The sequence below is a fragment of the Haliotis cracherodii genome, unplaced genomic scaffold, assembly GCF_022045235.1.
Source record: "Haliotis cracherodii isolate W230 unplaced genomic scaffold, xgHalCrac1.p SCAF_12, whole genome shotgun sequence".
Taxonomy (NCBI): domain Eukaryota; kingdom Metazoa; phylum Mollusca; class Gastropoda; order Lepetellida; family Haliotidae; genus Haliotis; species Haliotis cracherodii.
In genome coordinates this window covers 8,721,751-8,734,722 of record NW_027266267.1, presented here as the reverse complement: position 1 = coordinate 8,734,722, position 12,972 = coordinate 8,721,751, and the positions used below count along the sequence as shown (strand labels likewise).

The following is a 12,972-nucleotide window of genomic DNA, read 5'->3' as shown; positions in this document are numbered from 1 at the left end:
GTACTCTATTATATCAAGCAATGAAAGCATTTATCACTGATTAAAAGTCAAATAATCAAAGACTGAGTGAGAGAGTGTGTTACGCCGCTTTTAGCAATATTCCAGCAATATCACGGCGGGGGACACCAGAAATGGGCTTCACACATTGTACCCATGTCGGGATTCGAACCCAGGTCTTCAGCGTGATGAGCAAACGCTTTAACCACTAGGCTACCCGACCGCCCCTAATCAAAGACTGGGCGTCAACATCAAACAAAAGGTGAATTCATTAAAATTTTATGAGAGGTTATGTTTTGCTTATGGTAAAACTACTAAAAAAGAATACAGGTACCGCCGTACATTCTTTAAACTATGACATCACTGCATTGCAACATACGTACATGAACTTACTTACTCAAACAAATGCATCTCATCTTTCAATTATGATATTTTCCTTTAGACAAACCAGTGTTTGAATAATTTTAAAACCCCAAAATACAGTCGGGGCAGGTAAGCCATAAATGTTGCCTGCCCATCTTCAGAGTTGCCTGCCTACATTCAGACATTATATATATTGAAAATAGCAAATCACGTCTTGATTCAGTTGAAATATTGCAAATAATCACTTGATAATCTACAATGAGTTATAATAAAGCTGAGTAGTCCTATCTGCCAGACAGTCGGGCAGGTGCAGAAATATTTCATGCAGCCCAAGAGAAAAGTTACCAGCCATGGGCAGGCGGCCAGGCAGCTATCTCGCACACTGAGATGAACCATTTGGGGTTAAAATATATTAAAAAGTTAATAGAAATAATTATGTAAAAATAATTGACAAATGGTTAACACAGTAATTTGCCCATCACCACATAAAAAATGCTTTTGGCGCTGGTGAATCATGTTAATAAGCACAACCAGTACCACAGAACTCAAACTAATACCATTCTTTCTTCAACTGGCACGGTTGGAGCGGTAGATTAAATCAAAATATTCTCAAATTCTCAGCATACAAAAAGTTCAATACTTTCAATTGTGAAATAGTGAATCTCACGAGTTGATAAAAGCGGAAAAATTCCGAGGATGATATTTTATTTATCATCCAACATCATTCTTCCAACTTTTTCAATTTGTAAACAGTAATTAGCAGTGTCTTCAGTGTAAAAAATACTTCTAACAGCTTCAGCAGCAGAGCCATTAGTGATGTCATTTGATTGTGATGTCATGGTAACCAGTGATGTCACAATGGTCTGCAAAGCATTGTGATGTAATTTCATTGCGGCGATATCTACAAAGTAGATATCGCTTGATCTCACCCAAGCGAAATCTCCTGTGGGAGCCAGTTTTGGAAGACAAAGTGCAATTATCATTGGCTTGAAATAATAAATATAATTATTAAACACCATCACAAGGTACCCTACTTAATTAAAAACCAATACTCTAGGTTTTCCTTTCTGCCTTTCATACATCAGGACTTATGTTATCCTTGTCAATACTATTTTCAATGTGTCAATGGCACTCTTACACAAGGAACTTGGAAAACAATCACAAGATCTCAAACCCGAAGCAAAATCAATTTCAGATTACTTCCCAATAATAGAATCCACTCCGCCACCTGTATTTACACCTGGACACTGTGTAGCACACATCCCAGTGTTTCATCCTTCATGGAAATCAAACAAACCTAAGCACTAACGACCACGGTGATCCTTGCAGACAGCATTTCCACATGCAACACCTGTGTTCACAAAGAACCCCTCCACCCAGGAATCAATATCGCTATCCCCCACGTACACTTCACATCAGACTTATCATTCCAGTAAAAGCCAATCAAATCTCTCAGGTCTCTAATTACCAATATTCCACAGGCATCAGGACAAACACTCATCTGCCCATGGAGCTGATCTGCTAGCTCCCTACAGTGAACTTTGCAATTACATTTCCTGGTACAGTTATGAGTCTATCATGCTGTTTAGAGAGGTATTGTGAGCTTGGCAATGTTAGGAGTTGTTTAATAGAAGATAATCTTCGGACAGACCCCAAGGCCAAACAATTCTTTTTCTTGTCTTCAGTGACAGGAATAAGTCGTTCTCCCAACAAGCTAGGTGGGCTGTTGACTCATCATTGTGACTGTGAAACTTGCAGGCCGGCATTTGTAAATCCATTCTAGAGTAGATAATCATTACCGTATTCGATATAATAAGGACCCAGGGAGCTCTCAAAATTAGAAATAGGGGCTCTTATTAGAATATTATTTTGGTAAAAAAAACAGAGTTGAAAGATCAATTTCGTGGTTTACGCAATTAAATTCTGGAAAAATATATCTGATGTATATAGACATTTCAGGATGTCAGCATAAACCACGAAATTTATCCTTTAACTCTGTTTTTTCACCAAAATAATATTCTAATAACAGCCCCCCATTTCTAATTTTAAGAGCGCCCTGGGCGCTTATTACGTCGAATACGGTATTTCACTTTTGCAGTAATGTGCCTGCAGTGGGTGTATGCTTGCTTGTACTAGTCCGGACTTATACCATTATTATAGTGCTAGCTGACCAAACTACCATGCTTTAGTTCAACATTGGATTCCCCACATAGACGCAGTATACTGACTCCGGACCGGCTTGTTTTATTCCCTTAATGCCAAGCCCCAGGCATGGGCAATAACAAGTACCATCACAGAAGCCTTTGAGTATGACAGGGCCTGGGGTGGAATCACCGACCCTGCACTCTCCGGACAGAGGCGCCATGAAGCTGCACCACAGACACGGTCCGATTCCGCAGGAAGTTATCTTAACTGCCATTATGATTTTAATCACTGGAACTAGTGAGTGAGTGGGTATGGTTTTACGCCGCTTTTAGCAATATTCCAGCAATATTATGGCGGGGGACACTAGAAATGGGCTTCACACATTGTACCCATGTCAGGAATCGAACCTGGGTCTTCGGTGTCACAAGCGAAAGCTTTAACCAGTAGGCTACCCGACCGCCCCCACTGGAAGTATACTACAATGACTTTTAAACCTGTATACAAAGCCATAGGATTTCACACAAGGAGTAAGTAGACAAAAAAACAATGTAAAATGTGCAGGGTTAATATTAGGTCCATTCACCTGAAGGAGCTTACTCTGTACTGAATATATTCTTTACTGTGACTGTGATAAATATTGAGATTGCATAAATGCTGTTTTCATTCAGAAAATGAATCATCTTCTCTCTCAACAGCTTCAAAGGGTTGGTCCAGTAGTATTTGAAGCTTTGGACCGATGAAATTGTTAACTTTTACCATCTGGGTTGTGACTTACCGTATTGCCAAGATTCCGAAGACCAACTTTGCCACCATTTGTGTTTTTAGACAAGGCTCCCTGAAAAAAAGGAAGCTACACAGGTCATCAAGACACAAAGAGTCATTACCGATTGTTTTGGGTATGAATAATAACTCTCACACACAGGCTTCCTGCTTAAACATACCAGATATACCGTATTTGACGTAATAAGCGCCTCGGGCGCTCTCAAAATTAGAAATAGGGGGCTCTTATTAGAATAATATTTTAGTGAAAAAAAACAGAGTTAAAAGACTAATTTCGTGGTTTATGCTGACAGCCTGAAATGTTTATGTACGACAGATATATTTTTCCAGAATCTAATTGCCCATAATTAAGTGTGCATATAACAGATGAGTGCGTATTTTACATGAATATATATGTCTTGTGTACATTGATAAACAGTGATAAATCGGAAAGGGTGCTAATTAGGAATGTTCACTGGCCAATATATTAGCAAATATCGCCGTGGGCGCTTATTAGAGCGGGGCGTTTATTACGTCAAATACAGTATGTTATTCATGACAATTATTGAGATCATCATTATAAGTGTTAGTCAGACAGCTGACCACCTTCGCATGTGTAGCGGTCATAAAATGTCCAAGAGGTTGACCCTGTCAGCAAGCTGACAAGGTAAGGATGCTACAATACTTGCTACAATGGCTGACAAAATGTATTAGATACATGTATAAAATGATCTGGTCATCCATGCGCTGAAGTCGATTAAAGCTTTATCTTTACTAGGGATGGGTATTTGAGGTTTAATATGTATCACAATATTTAGCAATGCACAAGGCCTTATTGCGATACATATAAAAATATATTGTATAATTCAAAATTTTGAAATCAGAAGCAATTTGATACATTAAGGTACAGTAAACTACGGTTATAACAAACTCAAAGGGACTACTAATTTTAGTTCGTTATAACCGTAGTTCGTTATAAGAATATATACAGCATATCTACAGCAAATAGTCGGTACCAAAAAAGTAAGTTTGTTATGTCCGTCAGTTCGTTACAAGCGTGTTCATAATAACCGTAGTTTACTTTTATATAACGTGATTTAAAATAGCGATTTTTATGACGTGTTTAATGTTATGTACTGGCACATGCATCCGGAGCCCCAAGATGACTGCGTATAATTGACTGAGAAAACATTATATTGTACCAGCATCTTGTTTTGTTTGATTTATGAACTTCAGTTCAACCTTTAATGTATCATGCTTCTATATAAAAAACTTCGAATTATACAATATATCATGATACTTATCGCAATACGGCCGGGCTTGTGCATTTCAAAATATTCTGATACATATTAAACCTCAAATACCAATCCCTAGTAAAGATAAAGCTTCAGTCGACTTCAGCGCATGGATGACCAGATCATTTATACATGTATCTAAATACATTTTGTCAGCCATTGTAGCAAGCATTGTAGCATCCTTACCTTGTCAGCTTGCTGACAGGGTCAACCTCTTTGATCATGTGAACCTCTCATACCCATTCCTATATATCATACTTACAGACAGTGAGCTATTTGAGCCTTGCCTTGAGACCGACTTGGTGATGGAGGGACTCTCACGAGCATCCGTACTGTATCTTCTTGTAGGAGTTGCCGCACGTTCCCGTACAGGGCTCGTATCACGTGACACATTCCGTGACAAAGTCCGTGGCACGTATCCAGTCGAATTCAAATTCTCCCGATCAACAGACACGGAAATCCGACTCGCCCTTGATGATGTCCGACTTGACCCTGCAAGGATATCCTCATCCCGATAATAGGTGCTACGTCGTGGAGTCGTGCCGCAAGTGCTCGACGAATAGTCCCTCTCATTACGAGCATTATACTTACTTGTCTCACCAATATGCAAGTTTTCGATATCATTCAGATTGGCTAAACTGGCAGACCTTCTTCCCGACAATCGGCTCGATGTCCCGAACTCATGGTTTGAATACCCTGTCCTCCTGTTCGACAGTGTACCATACATGTAGTCATTATCCCGAGTACTACTGGGTGAATAATCAGCTTTGAGGGGACCATTCCGTGTGCTAGATGGGGTTCGATTTCGTACACTGTATTCGGACAATTTTCGGCCTGATGAGTCAAGTGGCCCTGGGCCGGCTGGAAGACGTCTCCTATACGCAGATGCGGATGAGGATGAGGAGTCGAGGTTGAATGATGGCGTGCTGTATTTGCGGGTGGTGCTTGGTGTCCTGGTGTAGGCAGAGGAGGAGGAGGAGGAGGAAGGTGGCCGGTAGGACGAGGAGTACATGGAGACATATCCCTTGTTGGACACGCTCGGCATCCTGTCAACCAGAACGGATGAACGCATTGGACACCTCAAGAGCAGCCTTTGCACGTCACTGGGTGGACACTCGTACTGGCAAAGGTACTACATCCTTTGGAAATTCCTTGACCAGTTTGTCTGGAAAGTAAGTAAATATTTTTCAGACATCTTTGAAAAAGGTTGAGTATATTTGAAATCACATGTTATGGTACGCTCAAAACACGGACATTTAATGGGATCCATCAACTTTAGATCAAAAAATTCTTTAAACATCTTTGAAAAAGGAGCAGTGTCGTAACAGTTGTAGTGAGTGAGTGAGTTGGGTTTAACGCCGCTTTTAACATTATTCCAGTTATATCACGGTGTGTCAGCTTAATGTGGGAGGAAAGCCCGAAGTGATGCAGGTCTCAGACGTTTACCACTTCGGTGAAACCCACGAGCACGGGTATGGTGCTGACAAACCTAGAAACATAATTGGGGCGAACCGGGATTCGAACACACAATCATAGGTTTCTGGCGTGTCCAGGGGACGCATCTCTGCACAGCGAATCGAAGCGCCTTAGACGACTGGGCCACCCGAGCCCCCCGTAACAGTTGTAATAAACATCCCGGTTGTAGAGGAATGACAAGAGGGGACATTTCATAAGTGAGTGAGTGAACTATTTTCCCTACCGATCAGCCGTTATTGTAATGCTATAACTCTAAATGAAGCAATTCTAGTTTTTTACACAGGAATCTCACATCTCTTTGGGGCTCCTTTTCAAAATTGTATTTTTTCAGAGACGAAGCGCTAGTCGAGTGGATTGGCCGATGCCCCGGGACGAGTCCAGACTTGACTCTTTTTATGTAGGATTAATATTGAAAATATGGCCCGTAGGCTGAAACATGCAACTTAAAAGAAGCTAAAGATCATCCATTTCTTTCATATTACTGTGGTTGATCTGTTATGCCATCAATCGGGTTTAGTTTAACTTCTTTTGAGTGGTATATATAGAACATGCTTTCAAAAGCATTTTCTTTAGAGTGAGTCAATGTGGTTTTACGCCGCTTTTAGCAATATTCCAGCAATATCACGGTGGGGGACACCAGAAATGGGCTTCACACATTGTACCCATGTCGGGAATCGAACCCGGGTCTTCGGCGTGACAAGCGAACGCTTTAACCACTAGGCTACCCAACCGCCCAACACTTTATAAACCCACAACAAGTTACATTTGTTTTTCAAAGATCAAGCGGTAGCAAAGAAACGTTTTTCAAACATCAGGCAAACCAAACCCTTTTTAATAATAATTAGCTGGCAATTATATGCATCTTCTGTAAACAAATTGGTCCACAAGAAAATAAGGACTGTCATGAATAAATATATTCGCTTTTAGTAGAGGGCACTAAACAGACTACCTTCAGCTTCATCTGGAAGTTTGTCCGGGCGCTTAAAAGAGCAGCGTGCTTGATACAGTGAATATGGTATTTATAGATCACGAGTCAAGCTCTCTGAAGACACTGATATCTATGATCTATCAACTTTTGAACAATTCAGCAAATCACCCAAAACATGCAAAAGGCTTTGAGTGTTGGATATAAAAACAAGAATTACTAAAATGTTGTCAGAAGTGTTTCTCATACTAGAGTGAGGCCTTCCGACATGTTTACTGTGACCTTGACCTTGACAGAATCAGCCACACCGTCAGATCTTCATTTGACTAACTTCAATGGTGTTGGGATGTTAACGCCTTCAATGTGACCTTGACCTTACAGTTCAGCAAAAAGCAAAACGATGTAGAAAGTAGACTATCACCTGTTTGCAATGAAATACTTCCTAAACTCATGAACATAGAAAGCAACAGGACAAAGCCCAGACAAGCAAGAAAACCCATACGAACTGGCATATCTAGTTTTCACAATGACCTTGACCTAATATGGGCGGCAAATAAAATTCTCAGGAAAATATTAACCATGATTCAATTTGTATCAAAGCTTTGTAGTTTCAAAAAGAAAAAATACCAGTTAAATACTCATTAGGAGTGCTGTTTGGTTGAGTGCAGGTATTCAAAAGTATTAGTTGAGTGAGTTGAGGGACATTATCATCTACAACAACAACATACATCAGTTAATGTCTGGCTCATGGAGACATGTTAATCAGAAGCAGTTGCTACACAGTTTGCCACTGGAAATATGAAGGTCCTGGTTAGTTGGTTGGTTGGGTTGTTGTTTAACACCGCACTCAGCAATATTCCAGCTATATGACGGCAGTTTGTAAATAATCCAGTCTGGACCAGACAATCCAGTGATTAATATCATGAGCATCGATCCACGCAATTGGGATCGATGACATGCATCAACCAAGTCAGCGAGCCTGACGACCCGATCCCCTTTATCGCCTCTTACGACATGAATAGTCACCTTTTACGGCAAGCATGGGTTGCTGAAGACCTATTCTACCCCGGAATCTTCACGGGTCTGTACAGTAATGAAATAGAGTAGAGTACCGAAGGGTAAGATTTAATAATTGCTTTAATTACAGTACCTACATATTTCTTGTCAAGAATTTACTACAATAGTGAGTGAGTGTGTATGTTTTACGCCGCTTTTAGCAATATTCCAGCAATATCACGGCGGGGGACACCAGAAATGGGCTTCACACATTGTACCCATGTCGGGAATCGAACCCGGGTCTTCAGCGTGACGAGCGAACGCTTTAACCACTAGGCTACCCAACCGCCCCATTTACTACAATAAATATTTCTAGCGTCCCTTCGGATGTAAGTCATAATTTTTTCTGCGTCGATTCTACACATGTGCATACTGGATGCACATTTCTGATTCATGTAAAACCCTACTTGGAGAAGGAAAAATCTTACATTTAGGAGGGTCGTTTCATCTACGGCAGACCTCATGTGTTGAATTACTGGTATGTTAAATAACGTATTCATTCAAATAAGAAACACTTGCTAACAATAAAAGATCAAAAGCAGGAGAATCTGTAGAGGAAACAAGTCATTTGGTTTGATTAGTATACAATGCATTTGATCAACATGATCAATCATGACTAAATTTAGTAGTTGTATTTTTTGTTTTCTCACTCAACAAAAAGATAGATAGGTTTGTCACATAAAAATAAATGTTACCTTTTTAAGAAATGTTTTGCTACAAAGGTTCTGGTTGCGGTTTCACAAAGAGATCTTAGCACTAAGGTGATCGTAACTCCCATACCTTAATATAGACTTACAACAATCATAGAGCTAAGGTTGTTTTGAACAACGGCACCATGGGCCTACCTGCACAAAGCGATCTTAGCGATAAGACTATCGTAAGCCTATGTTAAAGTATGGGAGTTACGATCATCTTAGCGCTAAGATCGCGCTTTGTACAAGTGGGCCCTGGTCAGTCCAAGGTGTCACCTCAAACACCTCCCACACGCTTGACATTCTACAAACCTTAATATACCTTATTTATTTCACAAATGTGTAAACTTTGTCATTTTATCAAAAAAATATATATTCTTTATTGAATCCATGTCATAGTACTGTATTCGACGTGATAAGCGCCCAGGGCGCTCTCAAAATTAGAAATAGGGGGCTCTTATTAGAATGTTATTTGGGTGAAAAAAAACAGACCTGAAAGATAAATTTCGTGGTTTATGCTGACAGAATGAAATGTGTATGTACGACAGATACATTTTTCCAGAATTTAATTGCCCATAATTAAGGGTGCATATAACACACGAGTGCGTATTATAAGCGAATAAATAGGTCTTGTGTACATTGATCAATCGGAAGGGGTGCTAATTGGGATTGTTCACTAGCCAATATCTTAGCAAATGTCGCCATGGGCGCTTATTAGAGCGGGGCGCTTATTACATCGAATACGGTAATTGTAATTATGATATTGTTGATGTTCACAGAGATTGCACATGATCATGATGATGAAAGATCTTAACAAGGCTAAATGGGTGGCAACGTTTGTGTAATCATTTACACATTTCAGCTGTCACTACCAGCACCTCAGCAGAGCTCGGCTAAGCTGCGTATTTGCATAAAATACAAACTAATTCATTTAAACCAAATTAATTTTGAGTCGCTGAGTACAAATACACATGACAAAATTCAATCACCTTATAGTGTAACAAACCTTGTGTAATTATACATTGTAGCTTTTTCAGCTCGAGTACCAGTATTTCAAATATTTGTTTACTGACTGGTTTGGTTTGGTTTGTTTGTTGTTTGTTTACTGACTGGTTTGGTTTGGTTTGTTTGTTGTTTGTTTACTGACTGGTTTGGTTTGTTTCTTGTTTGTTGTTTGTTTACTGACTGGTTTGGTTTGGTTTGTTTGTTGTTTGTTTACTGACTGGTTTGGTTTGGTTTGTTTGTTGTTTGTTTACTGACTGGTTTGGTTTGTTTGTTTGTTGTTTGTTTACTGACTGGTTTGGTTTGTTGTTTGTTTACTAACTGGTTTGGTTTGTTTGTTGTTTGTTTACTGACTGGTTTGGTTTGTTTCTTGTTTGTTGTTTGGTTACTGACTGGTTTGGTTTGGTTTGTTTGTTGTTTGTTTACTGACTGGTTTGGTTTGGTTTGTTTGTTGTTTGTTTACTGACTGGTTTGGTTTGGTTTGTTTGTTGTTTGTTTACTGACTGGTTTGGTTTGTTTGTTTGTTGTTTGTTTACTGACTGGTTTGGTTTGTTGTTTGTTTACTAACTGGTTTGGTTTGTTTGTTGTTTGTTTACTGACTGGTTTGGTTTGTTTGTTGTTTGTTTACTGAATGGTTTGGTTTGTTTGTTTGTTGTTTGTTTACTGACTGGTTTGGTTTGGTTTGGTTTGTTGTTTGTTTACTGACTGGTTTGGTTTGTTTGTTGTTTGTTTACTGACTGGTTTGGTTTGGTTTGTTTGTTGTTTGTTTACTGACTGGTTTGGTTTGGTTTGTTTGTTGTTTGTTTACTGACTGGTTTGGTTTGGTTTGGTTTGTTTGCTGTTTGTTTACTGACTGGTTTGGTTTGGTTTGTTTGTTGTTTGTTTACTGACTGGTTTGGTTTGGTTTGGTTTGTTTGTTGTTTGTTTACTGACTGGTTTGGTTTGGTTTGTTTGTTGTTTGTTTACTGACTGGTTTGGTTTGGTTTGGTTTGTTTGTTGTTTGTTTACTGACTGAATGCAGCCACATGAACTGTACTGCGGTAAATATTGCAAAGATGTCCAACATCTCGATTATTGTAACCTAGACATGTGTCACTGTTATGTGGCATAGGACTCACTAGGTGCAGCACATGAACACACGTTAATCAGACACTACCTGGAACACAGGGAAGTAGAACCAGTTTGAAAAAAGTCCACTTTCAAAACCCAACAGACTGGACCCATGAGAGAAAAAATCTTTTGAAGACCACGAAACAAATATATCCAAACAAGCCCATGCAAGTCTATGATAGGTAGCAAGTCTAGATTACTATCATACTGACCCTGAAACAAATATATCCAATACAGCCCAAGCTAGTATATTATAGTTAGCAAGTCTAGATTACTGCAGGTGAAAATGAAGTCTCTGGACTCCTTACTTTTATGTTTTATTAAGATAATTTAACAGTTTTTTTATGTCAAATATTTTCATTTCACTGACTAGATGTTAAGTCTAGAAGAAAGCTATCAATACCAAATGTGAATGATAATTGATACACCTACATTGAACTTTAGGCCAAAAATCTTGTAAACTAACTAAATAAACATATAAGATCTGACATAGGAGTGTATTCTCAAGGGCTCAAAAGATCATCTGGTGCCCTGTATGAGACAACACTTACAATAAATAAAAAAAGAGAGACTTACTTCCTACCCATCTTGTAAAAGTTTCAGTTAGGCTTAAAATATTTGAGAACAGAACCTGTCTCATGCTGATTATTATCACATCAGCGTTAGAAACTAACAGTTTCAGTCCACTAGTCCTTATAATGATAACATATAGCAAAACCCCTAAAATTGGAAAATTTCTACTAGTCCTTATGATACCTTAACTATTGGGCAGTTTGGCCAGAACTACAGGACTAGTGCCAATTTCTAACCCTGCCACATCATTTTCATTCAACACTTATTGTGCTTACCGTGTTTGACGTAATAAGCGCCCAGGGTACTCTCAAAATTAGAAACAGGGGGCTCTTATTAGAATATTATTTTGGTGAGACAAAATACAGTTGAAAGATAAATTTCATGGTTTATGCAGAGAGCCTGAAATGTTTATATACGACATATATATTTTTCCAGAATTTAATTGCCTATAATTAAGGGTGAATGTAACACACAAGTGCGTATCATACGCAAAAAAGTCTTTTGTACATTGATCAATCGGAAGGGATGCTAACTGTTCACTAGGGGTGATTGTTCACTAGCCAATATATTAGCAAATATCGCCGTGGGCACTTATTAGAGCAGCAGCCTTAGAAATTGACACTAGTCCTGTAGTCCTTACCAAACTGCCCAATAGTAAAGGTATCCTAAGGACTAGTAGAAATTGGCCCATTTTAAGGGTATTGCTATATGTTATCATTATAAGGACTAGTGGACAAAAACTGTTAGTTTCTAACCCTGGAGCAGGGTGCTTATTACGTCGAATACGGTAATATTATTTCATTAAGTTTGTTTCCCAAACAAAACTTACCTCTTAATAAGAATTTGGTGTTCGCCCATCAACTAGGTCAACACAAAATCAACTCTAATATAAGCGGTAATCAGTGACAGGAGTTGCTAACAGACTCCCTGTCACACACCAATGAGGAAATTAGTAAACAATCTCACTTTTAGGTGTGGCCTAGTTTCATCTGCCTGGTCACATGACCACTGTTTATTTCAGCTCCCGCCCACCCCCTAGGTATCACATTCTTTCAAGTCAAAACAACCTGCACTGGATGCAAATAGTTTTGACATGAAAATGTCAAGAACATTCAAGGAAGTCCTCAGTTCATCCCTGTTAAAACATTCTAACATTTGGTTTATGTTGTCAATTTGATCGGGACGTGAGGTTGCCTGGTGGTTAAAACTTTCCCTGGATGTGTATGACTGTGACTTTCTGTCAGGCTGCGTGAAATTATCCTCCACCTGCCTGACTGTCTGGCAGATACCATATTCGACGTAATAAGCACCCCGCTCTAATAAGCGCCCACGGCGATATTTGCTAAGATATTGGCTAGTGAACAATCCCAATTGGCACCCTTCCGATTGATCACTGTACAAAAGACTTATTTTTACCCATATAATACGCACTCGTGTGTTATATGCACCCTTAATTATGGGCAATTAAATTCTGGAAAAATATATCTGTCATACATAAACATTTCAGGCTGTCAACATAAACCACAAATTTATCTTTCGGCTCTGTTTTTTTCACCAAAAAAATATTCTAATAAGAGCC

At 39.1% G+C, this 12,972-nt stretch overlaps 1 protein-coding gene across 2 annotated transcripts in view; it reads right to left on the bottom strand.

Moving 5' to 3' along the window:
• Positions 1-12,972, bottom strand: part of LOC139458164 (ubiquitin carboxyl-terminal hydrolase 2-like) — a 31,534-nt gene that overhangs the window by 16,995 nt on the left and 1,567 nt on the right. The window contains exons 2-3 of one of the 2 annotated variants that reach the window (XM_071239496.1): positions 4,822-5,724; positions 3,281-3,355 (exon numbers count right to left, since the gene is read on the bottom strand). In XM_071239496.1, coding sequence (XP_071095597.1) covers positions 3,281-3,355; positions 4,822-5,631 — 885 coding nt within the window. In that variant the 5' untranslated portion in view covers positions 5,632-5,724. The remainder of the gene's footprint in view (positions 1-3,280; positions 3,356-4,821; positions 5,725-12,972) is intronic. The other variant, XM_071239497.1, reaches the window with a different exon arrangement.